The 13,034-nt window shown below is 46.3% G+C and overlaps 1 protein-coding gene across 1 annotated transcript in view; it reads right to left on the reverse strand.

Moving 5' to 3' along the window:
* The window catches only part of LOC144693318 (pleckstrin homology domain-containing family G member 3-like), a 201,215-nt gene that overhangs the window by 75,879 nt on the left and 112,302 nt on the right, over positions 1–13,034 (reverse strand). The window contains exon 4 of the mRNA XM_078563111.1: positions 812–1,269. Coding sequence (XP_078419237.1) covers positions 812–1,269 — 458 coding nt within the window. The remainder of the gene's footprint in view (positions 1–811; positions 1,270–13,034) is intronic.

Genomic DNA, 13,034 nt, shown 5'->3' on the forward strand with positions numbered 1-13,034 from the left:
TAAGGGGCCGACCAATTAGCACTGAGATTAGAAGAAATTACTTCACCCAAAGGGTTGTGACTCTTCGGAATTCTCTAGCCCGGAGGGTTGTGTGATCCATCATTAAATACATTTAAGCTGGGAAGGACAGATTTTTGATCTCTCAGGGAATTAAGGGATATGGGGAGATTGAAACCCAAGACCAGCTATGATCATATTGAATGGCAGAGCAGGTTTGATGGGCCGTGTGGTCTACTCCTGCTCTTATTTCTTGTATTCTTGACAAGGGGTAAATATTGACCAGGACGCCAGGGAGAACTTCCCTCCTCTTTTTGGGATACTGTCGTGGAATATTTTACATCCGCCTAAGGGGACAGAGAGGGCTTGAACCCAAGACCTTCTGACTCTGAGATAAGAGTGTGATCACTGAGCCATGTCAAATAACTTATGCTTTGCAAGTCAGGCCATGCCAGTTGAAAGGAGATTTCACATTGCCCTAATTGAAGTGAACCCTGACCAATTTGAATGGATTTCTTAAATGGATCCTTCTATCTTCAGGTGGTGTGGCAAAGTGCATTAGAATCTTACAACACTGAAGCAGCCATTCAGCCCATTGTCTGTGTCAGTTCATTTAAAGAACTATCCTATTAGTCTCACCCCCGCCCCCCACTCCTTCCTAATAACCCCGAAAATGTTTTCTTTCAAGTAGGGGACAATGCCAACTTCATCTCCATCTCCTGATTTCTCTTAATAAAATTCCAACCTCATTGACATTTAGGTCTGTGGGTCCTGTCCCATCTGTGGAAGTTGTGCGGGAACGCTAGACACCCACCTCAATGATGCTCCGCAGATCTTGCACATACATCCGCTCGGTCTCAATTATTTCCATGACGACCCTGTCCACGTACGACAGCTTGGGGTTGGGAGCCATGGCCCTGGTTGCTATGGGAGACAAAGGGACTTGGAGGAAGTTGACATCCATGCTCATCCGGTCCGGCGTGTTGTTGTTGTTGTTGCAGGCGCGATCGGCCTTCGACGCGCGCAGGGGTGGAGCCTGCTCCACTCGGACGCACTCCTCCATTTGGGTCCTGGCCTCCAGGGGCTGGCTGCCAGGGGGTGGGGTCCCAAAAGGACCGCGGAAATCCTGCAAGGAGCCAGAGGAGCCGGCACTCACCGGGCGCTCGTTGTCTGAGCAGTCCGTGTTGACTGACGTAGAGCTGGTGGAGGTGGTGACCGTGGACATCCTGTCATGGCTGCTCAGGGAAGAAGCGGAAGAAGTCCTGGGAGATTCTGGGAGGGGAAATAGACAAAAGAACATTTTATAATTCCTCACCTCAAACATTCAGGCCTGCTATAATATCACAGAATCCTCACAGCACATCAGGAAGACATTCAGCCCATTGTTTATGCTAGAGGTCATGCAGATACTTTACTAATAAACTCCCTGGATGCTCTGGGAGTACATAAACAGGCCTTAACTCTAGCATTATTATCCCCATCTAGTGGCAGATAAACTCAAACTTATGACCTTAGCAAATCTCAAGGCATTATAACATTCCTGCATTGTGTTATGATTCCCAGCTGAGGTTATCACCGGGCAAGCCTGATCCCAGGGTGGAACCCAGCTTGACAGATCCCAACTTTTATTTGTTATTTAGATACATGGAGGGTAACTACTCAACAGAGACACAGGAGTCAGCTGATGAACTTCTAACAAAAGCGTAAAACATTTATTACACAAGATATATACATATACAGATTTGTAAGGATAACGCAAGTAACAAAAGCTATCTTATACTCTAATGTCCACAGTAAGTACTGCCCATGTAAACCAATTGGCACCCTGTGGTCAGGCACACCACACTCTGAAACCAAGTGACAGGTGCTATCCCAGGCAGATGCTATGGATCTCTCCTCAACTCCTCCCAGATGCTTGTCACACCATGAGCCAACTGGCCTCACTGCAGTCCGTCTTTCACACAAAGGTTTCCAAACACCACTTTCCAAGAACTCGCCTTGGAATCTCCTCCCAAACCGACGCTTTCTCTCAAACGCCTTCCACAAGAGTCCACCTCTAGGGTTTCGAACTTTCCTTCCGACATTCCTTCCCCCTGGGTCACCACATGCATTAAAGCTTTCTTCCACGCACTCTCTCCCACCAACTCAGCTGTTAACACTACACCACCACTTCACATGCCCATAGCAAAGAGTTACAGTCTTTCCGTTGTCTCTTTGAACCTTCTGGCCTCTTGCAAGCTGATCTCACTTTCTGCAGCTTTTCTCTTTAAATCTGAAGGTTGGGGCCTTTCTCTCTGCCCCTCACTCTTAACTTCACTTAATAGGACCTTTTCTAGGCTCCTGTCCTTCCTTTGACTAGAAGATCTGCTTGGGACTTTCTCCTGATACACTCTCCTGGATTTTGGGGTCCTTTCTTTAGCCTGGGGCTTGCTCCAGTCTCTCTGGCAGCTACTTTCAAAACCAACTGAACTCAAATAGCTTCCAAATCGAACTGCTGTTTCTAGTTTCTTGTGTGTATGTCTGTGGAAGCCCAGCTTCTCTACTCTTGTTTGTTTAACTTAGCTGCAACAGTCATAAAACTCTCATTAGAAATGCATGCACTTTTTAAAGTGAAACTCAACTTGACCTCTTTTTATCACACAGATACAGAAATACAAATCAAACTTAGACGTTAAAGCTAAAACCCATTCCTAACATCCACCAAAACCAATATAATTTATTTAAACTCACTCTATTTCCTGACTGCACCTCAAAAGTACTTCATTGGCTGTAAAGTACTTTGGAGCATCCTGTGGTTGTGAAAAGCACAATATAAAGGCAAGTCTTCCTTTTGTTCCAAAGTACTTTACAGGCAACTTTTTGAGGTATAGCCAACTATTGCAGTGTCGAAAACAGCAAACTCCCAGAAACTGCAATATGATAATGACCCTGTAGCCTGTGATTTTAGTGATGTTGTCTGAGGGATGAATTTTGGTCAGGACACCAGGGAGAATTCTCCTGCTCTTCTTCAAATTGTGCCGTGGATTTTTTTACATCCACCCAAGAGAGAAGATAGGGCCTTGGTTTAATGTATAATCCAAAAATGGCACCTCTGACAGTGCAGCACCCCCCCTGGTACTGCACTGGGGGTGCCAGCCTGGATTGTGGACTCAATCGCGGGAATGGGACTCTTGACTCAGAGGCAAGTGTGCTACCCACTGAGCAGCCGGGAGATAACACGGTGCAAGTTGGACAGAGAGACTAACGAACCTATAGAAACAGAAGGCCTTTCTAAGCCAGGTTGGCTGCCATTAATCAGCTGGAGTGAAGGGCGCCGATCACCTAGTCTCTGACTTAGAGAGACACATCCTTCATTAAAGTCTTTGCAGTGATCGCCTTAACACACTTTCTGTTGTTCCAGTTAGGAGGATTACCGTGTGTGGGGGAGCGGGGGAGTGGAAATGCAGAGGACAGCAAAGCTCACTTCTCAAGAAGCTGTACACTGAGCCATGCTAATAATCTTCATCCAGCTCTTATGTTTCAGATCAGAGCTCCACGGGGTTTGGAAAGAGGGGCAAAAAAAAGAGGGGCCTTCTCAGCTGGATGTGAAAGATCCCTTGACACTATTTCAAAGAAGAGCAAAGGAGTTACTCCCAGTGTCTTGGTCAATATTTAACCCACAATCCACATCACAACAAAAACAGATTATCTTGTCATTAGCACATGGCAGGACTTTGCTGTGCCCAAAATTAGCTGCTGTATTTCCTACATTTGTGACTCATTTCAAAAGTATTTCATTGGCTGTAAAGCACTTTTAGACATCCAGTGGTCATGAAAAGCACCATAAAATACAAGTCTTTCTTTTTTCGATGCACCATCAATACTTTCTAGTAGTGGGGCTGCTCATGAGGCCATTTAGCCCCCCAAACTGTTCAGTTAGATCATCCTTGGTGTACACTAGCTACCTCCCTTGGCTGTATAGCCCTAGCCTTGCCTCAGAGAAATCGTGGTTTTCAAAGTTTAAATCGACCCCCAGCCTTAACAGCTTTTTGGGAGGTAGTGTTCCAGATTTCCACTACTCTTTGTGCGAAGAAATGCTTCCTGACGTTCCCAACGACAATTATAACAGGAAGGCTCGGGGAGACCTGGCACGGGGACTTTCATTTCCAAAGGGAGAGAACAGAATGCGCATCTGACTCTGAAAGGGCTTGACAACGTCGACACTGAGAGGTAGTTTCCCCAGACTAGGGAATCTAGAACATGGGGGCATAGTCTCAGGATAAGGACCCAATCATTTAGGACTGAGATCAGGGGAAGTTTCTTCACCCAGAAGGTTGTGAATCTTTGGAATTCTCTACCCTAGAAGATTGCGGATGCTCCATCGTTGAATAAGTCTAAGGCTAAGATGAACAGATTTTCCACCTGTCAGAGAATCAAAGGGTATGGGGAGTGGCGGGAAAAGTGGAATTGAAACCAAAGATCAGCCATTATCATATTCAATGACAGAGCAGACTCAAAGGGCCGAATGGCCTACTTCAGCTCCTATTTCATGTGATATTCTGATTTGACTGGCAAGCAAAATAGCTTTGATATGACTGACACAGAGCACAGCCATTCCTCAAAACATAATGTGAGATCATCCCCTTTGATCTGAGAAAGGGAAACGGGGATACTTTCTTAAAGGCAAGAGAGGCGAGGAGCTCGCGCAGCAAGGGAATTTAGTCTGCCTTCTACATAAGTCATTAAAAGCTAGTGCATAGATAGAAAGTAATCAAGGTGGCTAATGGAATTCTGGTCTTAAATCGCAAAGGGCTGGAATAATACGCGTGGAAGTGATGTTTCAGTTTTACAAAGCCTTGGTCACACCTCAGCTGGAGCACTGTGATCAGTCTTTGGCACTGCACCTCAGGAAGGATATATTGACCTCGTAGGCCTTACAGCACAAATGGATCAGAACAATAAGCTTAGGGGTTGAATTATATCAACAAGTTACAGAAACTTGGTTTGCATTCCCTTAAGTTTAGAAAGTTGAGGGGTGATCTGATCAAAATAACCAGATTTTTTAAAATTCATTTATGGGATGTGGGCATCAGTGGCTAGGCCAGCATTTATTGCCCATCCCTAATTACCCTTGAGGTGGTGGTGAAGAGCTGCCTTCCTGAACCGCTGCAGTCCATGTGGTATGGGTACATCCACAGTGCTGTTAAGGAGGGAGGCTAAGCGGATAATGTGGAAATCAGAACCAGGCAGTGCAATTTTAAAATTAGAGCTAGCTTATTTAGAAGTGAAACCTGGAAGCACTTTTCCTACACAAAGGGTAGTGAAAATCTGGAATTCTCGCCCTCAAAAGGCTGTGGGTGCTGAGGGTCAATAGGAACTTTCAAAACAGGTAGATTTCTGTTGAGTAAAGGTATCAAGGGATTTTGGAGTAAGGCGGGTAAATGGAATGGAGGTACTGATCAGCCGTGATCCAATTGAATGGACCATCTTTAGGGGGTAAATGATCTGTCAGCTCAAACAGGTTATGAAAGGAATATTCTGGAACTACCCAAGAGTAGAGGGATCCCAAGGAAAACCAAGTGGCCTGGATTTAAGAGGGGTGTTGAGACCCCAACTTCAGAGTAAAAAGCAGATCCTGAGACTGTACTTGTCGGCAGTGGGACTTGGTCGGGAATTTTACATGAGGCCTCCTAATTGGCAGCGGTTCAAGGCAGCAGCTCACCACCATCTTCTGAAGGACATTGGGGATGGGCAATAAATGCCTACCTAGCCAGTGACGCCCACATGCCACGAATGAATATATTAAAAATAAACTTCTGGGCCTGACAGGCAGGCTCCTGATGCTGCGGGTCCAATCGCAGGGCAGGAGGCCCTGAAGCCTCAGCAGCATCACTGGGAAAGGAGGGAACTGCTGAGGAATGCAGGAGACGTCAGGAGCTGGGCTAGGTAAGTATAGGTTACCCAGTAATTGCTGTTTGTGGGACCATGCTACTCAATTACCTGCCATTTTTCTTACACTTATAAATTCAAGTTCTTCCTTTCCTTTATCAAACAGTATTTAGGTGGAACAGGCGGAATAAGGCTATTGACAACACAGTACAATCACCCAAGATGTTCAAAGGAAACTTTTGCAATCACAAAACTCTCCATTCCTCGAGTGTCAAGTGTGAAGCTGAAGGATCCCCACCCTGCCACCCTTTTCCACAAATGTGGAAATTAGTTCTCCTGAAGTAAAGGCTCTGTTCACACGTAGAATCATACAAAGGCCATTCGGCCCATCCAGCTGGTCTTGGTTCATTGAAAGAGCTCGAGAATTAGTCCTGAACCAGCTTGCATTTCTACAGCGCTGCCTCTGTATAACCCAAAACACTTTACAGCCAATGAAGTACTTGGGAAGTGTAGTCACTGTTGTAATGGAGGAAACTCTTGCAATGTTCCTATAAAGAGGACATTTTTTTAAAAAGTACAAACTTTTAGTTTCCTCAGTGATTTTTCTCCTGGGATTTATTCCCAGTTGTGCCCAGAATCACAGAATCTCAGTGCAGAAGAGGCCCTTCGGCCCATCGAGTCTGCACCGACACGTGAGAAACACCTGACCTACCTACCTAATCCCATTTACCAGCACTTGGCCCATAGCCTTGAATGTTATGACGTGCCAAGTGTTCATCCAGGTACTTTTTAAAGGATGTGAGGCAACCTGCCTCCACCACCCTCCCAGGCAGTGCATTCCAGACCGTCACCACCCTCTGGGTAAAAAACTTTTTCCTCACATCCCCATTAAACCTCCTGCCCCTCACCTTGAACTTATGCCCCCTTGTGACTGACCCTTCAACTAAGAGGAACAGCTGCTCCCTATCCACCCTGTCCATGCCCCTCATAATCTTGTACACCTCGACCAGGTTGCCCCTCAGTCTTCTCTGCTCCAACGAAAACAACCCAAGTCTATCCAACCTCTCTTCATAACTTAAATGTTTCATCCCAGGCAACATCCTGGTGAATCTCCTCTGCACTCCCTCCAGTGCAATCACATCCTTCCTATAATGTGGCGACCAGAACTGCACACAGTACTCCAGCTGTGGCCTCACCAAGATTCTATACAACTCCAACATGACCGCCCTACTTTTGTAATCTATGCCTCGATTGATAAAGGCAAGTATCCCATATGTCTTTTTCACCACCCCACTAACACGCCCCTCCGCCTTCAGAGATCTATGGACACACACACCAAGATCCCTTTGTTCTTCAGAACTTCCTAGTGCCATGCCGTTCATTGAATACTTCCTTGTCAAATTACTCCTTCCAAAGTGTATCACCTCACACTTTTCAGGGTTAAATTCCATCTGCCACTTATGTGCCCATTTGACCATCCCGTCTATATCTTCCTGTAGCCAAAGACATTCAACCTCACTGTTAACCACTTGGCCAATCTTTGTGTCATCCGCAAACTTACTAATCCTACCCCCCACATAGTCATCTATGTCATTTATATAAATGACAAATAATAGGGGACCGAGCACAGATCCCTGCGGTACGCCACTGGACACTGGCTTCCAGTCACTAAAGCACCCTTCTGTCATCACCCTATGCCTCCTACAACTAAGCCAATTTTGAATCCACCTTATCAAATTACCCTGTATCTCATATGCCTTTGCCTTCTTTTCAGTCTCCCAAGTGGGACCTTGTCAAAGGCTTTGCTGAAATCCGTATAAACTACATCAACTGCACTACCCTCATCTACACACCTGGTCACCTCCTCAAAAAATTCAATCAAATTTGTTAGGCATGATCTCCCTCTGACATAGCCATGCTGACTATCCTTAATCAAACCTTGCCTCTCCAAGTGGAGATAGATACTCTCCTTCAGAACTTTCTCCAATAGTTTCCCTACCAATGACGTGAGACTCACTGGCCTGTAGTTCCCTGGCTTATCTCTACAACCCTTCTTAAACAGCGGAACCACATTAACTGTTCTCCAGTCCTCTGGCTCCTCCCCCGTGGCCAGAGAGGAATTAAAAATTTGGGTCAGAGCCCCTGCGATCTCTTCCCTTGCCTCCCTCAGCAGTTTGGGACACAAATCATCCAGACCTGGAGATTTGTCCACTTTTAAGCCTGCCAACACCTCCAATACCTTGTCACTCCCTATATCAGGTGGTCATTTTTTCATTCCTGAAGCCTCCAAGTTATTTCTGGAGGTTTGGCAATCTGGGGCTAACCTGGACTGAGGGGTCAGCAGCAAGGTACCTATCACAGTCAGGGTGGGCTATGTATGCCTGTGGGAAGGAGCCCACCAATATATGTAAGGTGGGGGCATTAAATAGGGAAGAGACTTAGACTCAAGGATAGCATGAATGCACATAACGAGGGACAGGGAAGAACATTTGCCATGCTTGGTTGAGCATGTGGACAAAAATAATGACTTACATCTTTAATGTAGTAAAATGTCTCAAGACACTTCATCCAAATGCTACCATACAAAATTTGGCACCGAGCCACATGAGATATCAGGATGTGATCAAAAAGTTGATCAAGGAGGTAGTATTACATCGCATTTTAAAGGAGGAGAGGCAAGCAAAGAGGTTCAGTGAGGGAATTCCAGAGCTTAGGGCCTAGACATCTGAAGGCATGGCTACAAATGATGGAGTGATGAAAATCGGGGGCATGCAGAAGACCAGAGTTGGAGAAGCACAGATATCTCGCAGGGTCATTGGGGCTGGAGGAAGTCACAGAGTTAGGAAATGGTAGGGCCATGGAGGGATTTTTAAGCAAGGGCGAGAATTTTAAAATGGAGGGTTTGCAGACTGAATGTCAATGTAGGTCAGCGAGCACTGGGACACTGAATGAACGGGACCTGGCACAAACCGGGATACTGGCAGCAGACTGGTAACATCCATGCGTGAACTCAGACTGTGCCAGCAGCTTTTTGACTCAGTGAAACTTCGTGGTCCAGCCCAATACTGTCCATGGCCAATATCTACAAATTACAAGTGAGCAGGAACCATGGTTGATTTCCCCTCCCTAACTCAGGGGCGTGGAGGCACACTGCAAAAACTCAGCTACCGCTCCAAGCTCAGATTAGCCGACTCATACGTAGGGAGAGAGGGCTTGAACCTTGGTTCACCTGGTCAGCTCCACAAGTGCCATAAATATTTAACCACCTAGCTGTCAGAAATGCTCACCTCTCTGCGTCGAGTAGCGACACAAGCAAAGCGTACAGAAGACCGCTGGGCATCTGAAGTGAAATTCAACCAAAGGCTCCTTTGAGAACAAGCTGGAGCCTGTTCTAACCGTCTAGATCACCCAGTCTCAACAAACAAAGGCTGGTGGGGCTGTGGCACATGCTCAGAGATGCCACAAAATCTGATTGCAAACCAGGAAATGTAAAATGTTATAGCTTTAGAGAGAATGCGTTGTTTTTGTACAATGCCTTTAACAACCATGTCAAAATGTTATACAGTCAATTAGGTTTTTTGAAACGTAGTTATTTAGCTACTGATTTGCCACAGCACGATCCCACAAACAACAACCTAATAGCCAGATAATCTGGCTTTTCATGATGCTGGTTGATTTGTATCGGGCAAGTCAAGACCCCCTCCCTTCTTCAAAATAGTGCCGGGGGGTCTTTTACATGCACCCGAGCAGACTGACAGGGCCTCGGTTTAATGTCTCACCTAAAAGACGGCACCTCCAACGGTGCTGCATTCCCTCAGTGCTGCAACGGGGCGCCAGCCTGTATTATGTGCTCAAATCCCTGGAGTGGGACTTGAACTCACGACCATCTGATTCGGAGTCAAGCGTACATCTGGACAGCAAACTCATAATTTAGCGGCATGCCAAAATTTCAGCTGGCCAGCCACAAACTGCTGAACCATATTTTTGTGATGGTGAACCTCTGTTTTAAAGGGAAAGTTTTATTTTGGATTTCTGCAACACATGATTAAGATTTAATCAGTTTACTCGGAGGTGATTTTACCTAGTAGCAGTTGGCTGAATCATTTGGAAGCAAAATAATGTTTTGGATGCAGAACCCAGGGTTCCATACATAGAATTAGATAGGAATTTACAACACGGGAATAGGTCTTTCAGCCTAACAAGCCCATGCTGGTGTGTATGCTCCACACAAACCTCCTCCCTCTCAACTTCATTTAACCCTATCTACACATACCATATTCTAGACACCACTATCACCATCCCTGGCTATGTCCTGTCCCATCGGCATTACAGGCCCTGCAGAGGTGGAGGCACATTGGTATACAGTCGGGAGGAAGTTGCCCTGGGAATCCTCAACATTGACTCCGGACCTTATGACGTCTCATGGCATCAGGTCAAACATGGGCAAGGAAACCTCCTGCTGATTACCATGTACCGTTCCCCCTCAGCTGATGGATCAGCGCTCCTCCATGTTGAACACCACTTGGAGGAAGCACTGAGGGTGGCAAGGGCACAGAATGTACTCTGGGCAGGGGACTTCAACGCCCATCACCAAGAGTGGCTCGGTAGCATCACTACAGACTGAGTTACTAGACTGGGTCTAAGGCAAGTGGTGAGGGAACCAAGAAGAGGCAAAAACATATTTAACTTCGTCTTCGCCAACCTGCCTGCTGCAGATACATTTGTCCATGGCAGTATCGGTAGGCGTGACCACCACGCAGTCCATGTGGAGACGTAGTCCCATCTTCACACTGAGGATACCCTCCATCAAGTTGTGTGGTACTACCACCGTGCTTAATGGGATAAATTTCAAACTGAAGACTGAGCATCCATGAGGCACTGTGGTCCATCAGCGGCAGCAGAATTGTACTCGAACACAATCTGTAACCTCATGGCTCGGCATATCCCCCACTCTACTATTACCACCAAGCCAGGGGATCAACCTGGTTCAATGAAGAGTGCAGGAGGACGTGCCAGAAGCAGCACCAGGCATACCTAAAAATGAGGTGTCAACCTGGTGAAGCTACAACATAGGACTACATGCATGCTAAATAGCATAAGCAACAAATGATAGACAGGGCTAAGCGATCCCACAATCAATGGATCAGATCTAAGCTCTGCAGTTCTGCCACATCCAGTCATGAATGGTGGTGGACAATTAAACAACTCAATGGAGGAGGCAGCTTCACAAATATCCCCATCCTCAATGATGAAGGAGCCCAGCACATCAGTGCAAAAGATAAGGCTGAAGCATTTGCAACAATCTTCAGCAAGGAGTGCCAAATGGATGATCCATCTCAGCCTCCTTCGGAGATCCGCAGCATCACAGATTCCAGTCTTCAAATTCGATTCACTCTATGTGATATCAAGAAACGGCTGAAGGCACTGGGTACTGCAAAGACAATGGACCCTGATAATATTCTGACAATAGTGTTGAAGACTTGTGCTCCAGAACTTGCCGCACCCCTAGCCAAGCTATTCCAGTACAGCTACAGCACTGACATATACCCAGCAATTTGGAAAATTGCCCAGGTATGTACTGTATATAAAAAGCAGGACAAATCCAACCTGGCCAATTACTGACCCATCAGTCTACTCTCAAAAATCAGTAAAGTAATGGAAGGGGTCATCAACAGTGCTATCAAACGGCACTTGCTTAGCAATAACCTGCTCACTGACGCTCAGTTTGGGTTCTGCCAGGGTCACTCAGCTCCTGACCTCATTGCAGCCTTCGTCCAAATATGGACAAAAGAGTTGAACTCCTGAGGTGAGGTGAGAGTGACCATCTTCAACTGCTTCATCAATGACCTTCCTTCCATCATAAGGTCAGAAATGTGGATGTTCACTGATGATCGGTGGAGGCTGTGGCATAGTGGCATTGTCACTGGACTAGTAATCCAGAGACCCAGGTTCGAATCCCGCCATGGCAGACGGTCAAATTGAATTCAATTTGAGTTAGAAAACCATGAATTATGTCGATTGTTGTAAAAACCCATCTGGTTCACAAATGTCCTTTAGGGAAGCAAATCTACCATCCTTACTTGGTCTGCCCTAAATGTGACTCAGGACCCACAGCAATGTGGTTGACTCTTAACTGCTACTCAGTTGTATCAAACCGCTAAAAATACGTCAATAAGGAGTGAAATCGGATGAACCAGCCAGAACCGACCTAGGAACCAGAAATGATGGCAAACTCAGCCCTGTCAACCCTGCAAAGTCTACTGTGGGCTAGTGCCAAAATTGGGAGAGCTGCCTCACATACTCACACAAACTCACGGAATCATACTTTACAGATAATGTCCCAGACACCATCATTGCCAGCAGAGGTGGTGGCACAGTGGTATACAATCGGGTGAGAGTTGCCCTGGGAGTCCTCAACATCGACTCCAGACCCCATGAAGACTTATGGCACCAGGTCAAATATGGGCAATGAAACCTCCTGCTCGTCACCTTCTACCAATTACAGCCTTGGTTCAAACATGGACTGAAGAGCTGAACTCAAGAGGTGAGATGAGAGTGACTGCCCTTGACATCAAGGCAGCAACTGACCGAATGTGGCATCAGGGAACCCTAGCAAAACTGGAGTCATTGGGAATCAGGGGGAAAACTCTCCACTGGTTGGAGTCATACTTAGCACAAAGGAAGATGGTTGGAGCTGTTGGATGTCAATCATCTCAGCTCCAGGACATCACTGCAGGAGTTCCTCAGGATAGTGTCCTAGGCCCAACCATCTTCAGCTGCTTCATCAATAACCTTCCTTCCATCATAAGGTCAGAAGTGGGGATGTTCACTGATGATTGCACAATGTTCACACCGTTCACGATTCCTAAGATACTGAAGCAGTCCATATCCAAATGCAGCAAGACCTGGGCAATATTCAGGCTTGGGTTGACAAGTGTCAAGTAACATTAACACCACACAACTGCCAGGCAATGACTCTCCCCAACAAGAGATAACCTAACCATCACCCATTGACATTCACTGGCATTACCATCGCTGAATCCCCCACTACCAACATCCTGGGCATTACCATTGACCAGAAACTGAATGGGACTAGCAATATACTGTGGCTACAAGAGCAAGTCAGAGGTTAGGAATCCTTCGGCAAGTAACTCACTTCAACAAAGCCT

The sequence above is a fragment of the Cetorhinus maximus genome, chromosome 18, assembly GCF_964194155.1.
Source record: "Cetorhinus maximus chromosome 18, sCetMax3.hap1.1, whole genome shotgun sequence".
Taxonomy (NCBI): Eukaryota; Metazoa; Chordata; class Chondrichthyes; order Lamniformes; family Cetorhinidae; genus Cetorhinus; species Cetorhinus maximus.